The 5,923-nt window shown below is 38.9% G+C and overlaps 1 protein-coding gene across 1 annotated transcript in view; it reads left to right on the top strand.

The window, feature by feature from the left end:
- OSTF1 (osteoclast stimulating factor 1) overlaps positions 1-5,685 on the top strand; it is a gene marked incomplete at its 5' end in the record, with an annotated part of 10,209 nt that extends 4,524 nt beyond the window's left edge. The window contains 6 exons of the mRNA XM_009574379.1: positions 441-494; positions 947-1,054; positions 1,512-1,561; positions 1,677-1,755; positions 2,215-2,313; positions 5,437-5,685. Of these exons, the coding sequence (XP_009572674.1) occupies positions 441-494; positions 947-1,054; positions 1,512-1,561; positions 1,677-1,755; positions 2,215-2,313; positions 5,437-5,495 (449 nt within the window). The remainder of the gene's footprint in view (positions 1-440; positions 495-946; positions 1,055-1,511; positions 1,562-1,676; positions 1,756-2,214; positions 2,314-5,436) is intronic.
- Positions 5,686-5,923: the final 238 nt, after the last annotated feature.

Genomic DNA, 5,923 nt, shown 5'->3' with positions numbered 1-5,923 from the left:
CCCCGGCGGGGGGGGGGGGGGGTTGGACTAGATGACCTTTAAAGGTCCCTTCCAACCCAAACTATTCTATGATTCTACAGATGGCAAGCTGTAGGTTGAAAGCCTAGCCACATGCAACTGCTCAAAACCATCTTACAAGTGTAAAAAGGGAAGTAACAACTGAGATGAAATATTGCCAGATTCCTGGTGGCTTGCAACCACTGATAATTTGATGCTGTTCTTTGAAGCTTTCACAAGCTCTTCTCTGAATTGCTTTCCTCTACACGGGAAATTGAAGTGCACTTGACTAGTCCATCACTCCTAAATCCCCTTTCACATTAGAATCAAATATGTGTTACTGATTCTTCTGGAAGAAATCAAAGTTTTATTTCCACGCATAAAACCGTGTGGATATCTGTTCAGTTTCAGAAGTAGGTAGAATTTACTCTGTTTCATTTCAGTGGCAGAGCAAGCTGAGTCTATTGATAACCCACTGCATGAAGCTGCCAAACGTGGTAAGTGTGATTTGGGTTTCAGTTGTGTAATGCTAAAGGATGATTTGTTTGTTTTCTGCCAAAATAATAATATATTTAGAATGAAGATGTTCTGTCTGTTTTGGTTGTCTGGTATCTTGAACAAGTTGACTGGTAAATTTTGCAGCTTTCAGAAGCTGAGCTAGTTTACAGCCTGGTAGAATTGCCACTCTGTGATTGTATACACCGAAAAAGAGTTTGGTACCATCCATTTAACTACATAGGGATCTAAAGGTCTTTGGGGAATGGAAGAAAAGATGTTTGGTATGACTTGGACTCGTTGTTTTATGAATTATAAGTGTTGCTGCTAATCACTTTTTTCCCTCATAAGTTCATAGGAGGACTGACACCCTTCAGAAAGAAATACGTGCCTTTAATGGTTCTGTTAACTTTTCAAAGAAGAAGAAATCATCAAAACTGAATTTGTCTTTCAGGCAACCTAAGCTGGTTGAGAGAGTGTTTGGATAATCGAGTTGGGGTCAATGGCTTAGACAAAGCTGGAAACACAGCTCTGTACTGGGCATGCCATGGAGGCCACAAAGGTATTAGAGAATTAATTTGAAATGACTGTTCTCTGGTCTTCTTGATTTGCTTATTAGACTGATGCTCAAACTATAGTACTACATAATAAAGCCAGGATTTTTTTATGTCATTTTAGTTTTTTTAAAAGAAAAGTTAAAGCTAGAAGGGAGGGTCAGCTCCATCAAATGCTGTGTGTTTTGTTGTTGCTGTTGAATCAGCGTAACTGTTGGAAGCCGAGTGGGAAGAAGGACAGACCAAAAAGAAACATTGTATTGTTATGGGTATTTTATGCAGTAGCATTTCATTGTGACTAATGGTTGTTTGCTCAATGCAGTCTGACTGTTGCAGATTTTCATTAGCTGATTGGATAGCTCTTTCATTGAATCTTAACCAAAATTTATACTCTGAACGCAAAAAAGCCTATTTTGTTTCCACTAAATTTTTCTCTTGATTCCATCCCCCCACTGTTTTCTGCAGATATAGTGGATGTTCTGTTTACCCAGGCAAACTTAGAGTTAAACCAACAGGTAGGTCAAACCAACAGACCCTTACAGTAGAGGTGTGATGTTACTCATCCTTGGTACAAGCTGAAAGGTTTTTTGCTGTATTTTAATCCTGTTGCTTTTCCCTCTAACTCCACAGAACAAATTGGGAGACACAGCTTTGCATGCTGCTGCATGGAAAGGTTATGCAGATATTGTAGAGATGCTGCTGGCAAAGGGTAAAGATCTTCACCAAGGTTTCAACAATCTGTGTGGCAGACTAGATTCCTGAATGTTTATTAATCTGTATTTTTTTAACTGTTTTCCTATAACCCAGGTACAGTCCCTAGCCAGCTTACCTGCCTGACTTTATAAGCCTTGCAGAAAATTCTGACAGCTGTTTGGAAAGTAGACATCTCACCTGCTCAAGATAAATTTCATCCTGCTTTGCAGACAAAATTAGGCACTTAACCCCAGAACAGCAATGACATCTGCTTCCTGGAAAGGGAAAGCAGACAGCAAGTTCCCTAGCCAACTGTAGCTTATGGAAGAGCATTCATAGCTTTTAGTCTGCTTCAGAGCAGTCCACAGATGAGATTCCCTTGTCCATTACTGTTCTACTGAAACTCGTATCGTAATACCATTGCTCAAGAAAGAGCTGGGACGGTGATTCATGATGAAAATTTTCTATTATAAAGGGGCAAGAACAGATCTGAAGAACAATGAGAAGAAACTGGCTTTAGACATGGCAACCAATGCAGCTTGCGCTTCCCTGCTTAAGAAGAAACAGAGTGCAGGTATTTCTGGTTTTGTTATTCTGATACATTTTTCTCGTTTAGAGGACACTTAATATTTTGATCAAATATCAGTATGTTGATAGCCATAAAAACCAGTTGGGAGCTACATGGGCTAAAAGTTGTGTTTGGAAGGGTTCACTTGAGAGGGTTAGTTCAGCAGAGCTATGGTGGGGTCCTGTGGTTTATCACATTCAGTGTTGCTGACTCCACACAAAATGCCATCTTGTGTCAGCAAGAGGCAAAAGAGTTCAGAAGATGTGGAAATAGTAAGTAAAGGGAAGGAAGTACAAGACAGGCCCTTCAGAGTGGAGAGACAGAAAGAAAGCAAGGGTGGAAACTACTTTAAAAGCAGTACACCACAAGGGACAGGGTATAAGAGTAAAACAATGTGGTATGTTCCCCCTTACGCCTATCTGTTCCTCCAAACTAAGCCAAACAAAGACGAACAGACGTTTCTCTTTTATTTCCTTACTGCCCTTTTTTTTTAAAATTTCTTATTCCTATGTGTCTCTGACATTGGAGCCTCTCATAGAGAAATAAAGAAAAAATACTTTCAGGTATTTATCAAAATAGTCTCACTGCCTCCCACTTGTGTTGTTCTCTCCTAAGAGCACAGTGTCCATGTACAAAAGAGTTAAAGAGATACAAGGCTATTTTAAAAACCTGAACAAAGACTGAATTGCTCAGTATTACGTAATTAATGTTACCTGTAGCTTTTAGGAGGCTGAAGTTAGGGTGGAAACCCTAGGTGAATTACATGTGAAATGTGAAATTACTTAAAAACACAGGCAGAGTTACAGCTTGTATCAGTGGTACATGCAGTCTAGCAACTGTATTGTCACAGGGCTAGCGAGAACAGAGGGAATGCTAACCTGTGGATGGTTAATGGTTATGGGAATTAAATGGTGGAATCACTGACTGCAGCTTTAGAAGGCCAAGAAGAGCAGTTGCAGCAAAAACACTATCCAGCTTTTTGATAGAGATAATATCAGGATTTCCCAGAAAACCTTGACAAATTATTTTTGACTCTGAAGAAAGCAGTTGTAATAAAGGGCAGAATTTCTTCTGTTTCCATATTTTTTTCGGTTGTAGGTTAATCCTTGTTAGGAGCACTTATTTCATCTTTGCCTGTCAATTGTAGGCACCTGGTACAGGAGTATTCTTTGTTCTAATGTTCCTAATAATTGTATTAATGTTTCGTTTTCTGATACTAGGTAACTTCTCTTCTACTTCTGATGCATTTGCTTCACTCCCTCTAAATTAATTTTGTTTCATGACTCACTGATTTTTCATCCTTAGTCACTTCATCTATCACCAGTCTCTGATACTCTCGCACACTGTCTTTTCTTGTTTGCCTTGATGTAAGCGCTGATGTTCTCAGTCTTCACTGCAATTTCAATATTAGCTTCCTTGTTTGTTCTTCTGTCTTAATTTGGTCTTTTATAATCTCTGTGACACCACTGATTTGTATACTTTTCTTGTATTTTGTATTTTCTTGGTTATTTCTATTCATTTTATTCTTCTGTGTCTATTCATTCTACATTTCAGTATTTCCAACATCAGTGAGTGAAATTATTGTTTTAGACTAGGTATGAGAAGGAAATTCTTTATAGTGAGGGCGGTGAAACACTGGAACAGGTTGCCCAGAGAGGTGGTAAAAGCCCTGTCCCTGGAAACATTCAAGGTCAGGTTGGACGGGGCTCTGAGCAACCTGATCTAGTTGCAGATATCCCTGCCCATGGCCGAGGGGTTGGACTAGATGGCCTTTAAAGGTCCCTTCCAACCCAAACTATTCTATGATTCTATGATTCTTTTTCAGAGATTCAGTCCTGTATCATTAGTCTTCCTGTCCCCAGTTTCAAATCTGTTCCTATTTAGGTATGGCTTCTATCATAGTCCATCTATAAAACATTTTGTTTTACCCAAGGAAGCCTACTTTGCCTCCCCTTAAATTGTCAGTTTTGTGTTTTACGTGTATATACACACGTTCAAATGTCATGATTGCTGAAGTATATTCTAAGAAATGAAAGTTATTAAAATCCTGTCATAGAAATGCAAAAAGATGGTGTCGTTTGTGCTCCTGAACAAGGGAACACTTGTTATACAGAAGACATAGATTTTGTCCTGTCTTGAAGTATGGCCCCTTTAGCACAGGGCTCTACAATTTCTTTCTTTTCTTTCCTTTCTTCTTTGCTGCTTCTCCTACTCAAAAAAGAAAAAAATATTTTTTTCTCTTAGATTTCTTTTATCAAAACAGTTGAGCAGGTCAGTTTTAAATTTACTCATCTTTCTTCTTCCAGAAGTCTAGGATAACATGGTTATCACTTCTGTGAATTATGTCAGTCTTGTTATGCCTGCACCTGATATTTTTAATACTTTGTTTTAATATGTTATTGCAAAGCTATGACTGACTAGAATCTTGTGGTTCCTGGCTCTCGGTAGTACAATATAATATACATTATATATAATCCATATTCCTATTCCCGTATATTTGAAAATCTGTAGGCAAATAATAATCTATTACAAAAAGCTCATGCTGTTTATCTTTGTACAGTCCCAAAGGTAGATGTAGTTCTTCAGGCACTACTGCACGTCTGGTGAATACACTTTAATACTCCTGTTTTCTGCTTGCTATCCTTCAAAAGCAAAAGCTCATAAGTAGATCTAAGAAATATTTATTCAAGAAAAAGCCTAGGTGAGAAAAGAGGGAGGGGAGAGAATAGATGGAATGTGTTTGATTTTAAGCAGAGAATGGCAGCCAGCTAGGCACTCAGAATAAAACCATAGAGGCTCTTCCACCAATTCACCCGTCTTTTCATTTGCCATTTAAAGGTAATACATAGAGAAAATAGAATTAAAGAGTTCCAGCTCTGCTCTACAGGTTCCAAGGAGCCAGAAGATGGCTCTTGAAGGTCACGAACAGACTAAATCTTGTGTGTAGGAAATGTGATTACTGGCTTAGCTCTGCCTTTGAGATCCAAATCTACAGCCCCATCTGTGTAGCCTTAACATCTCTAAATGGTGGAGGAATTGGGTTTCTCAGATGCTGGTTTGCAAACACTGCAAATACGAGGCTTTTTCTGATTTTATCCTGGATTAAGAGAGAACTTTCTTTGTTTCCAGGTGCAGTCCGAACGTTAAGTAATGCAGAGGAATACCTCGATGATGAAGATTCCGATTAGCTTTTTTCATTCAGCCTAAAGAACTATAACTTGCGTTGCCTATGTCGTTCCCAAAACATACTCTCCAACTGTAAAAATATCTTACTTAGAGTATTGCAGTCTTCCAATATAGCATATAAATGAGAGGGTGAAATCATGCTTTCCAAAAGAATAATCTTCATGTGTGCCAGAAGATGCCACATTTTAAATCAGAGTTCCTTTGGAATTATCTCACAGAGGAAGTGTGGCATACCCTTATCATTCAGTGGGCAGAGGACCATCTTCTAAACTCACAGGTTTCATCTCAGGCCTTCCCAGCAAGTGCCTTGCATCTCTGGAATACACTCCTCAAACTGAAAGGTCCCCTGGGTCAGCAGGACACCATTGCTAACATTTCCCAAAATCTCCCTGGATATAGGTTCCTTTCTGCAGATAAGATAATACTGGCA

The sequence above is a fragment of the Fulmarus glacialis genome, unplaced genomic scaffold, assembly GCF_000690835.1.
Source record: "Fulmarus glacialis isolate BGI_N327 unplaced genomic scaffold, ASM69083v1 scaffold22613, whole genome shotgun sequence".
NCBI classification, from domain to species: Eukaryota; Metazoa; Chordata; class Aves; order Procellariiformes; family Procellariidae; genus Fulmarus; species Fulmarus glacialis.
This window is presented reverse-complemented; position numbering and strand designations above follow the sequence as displayed.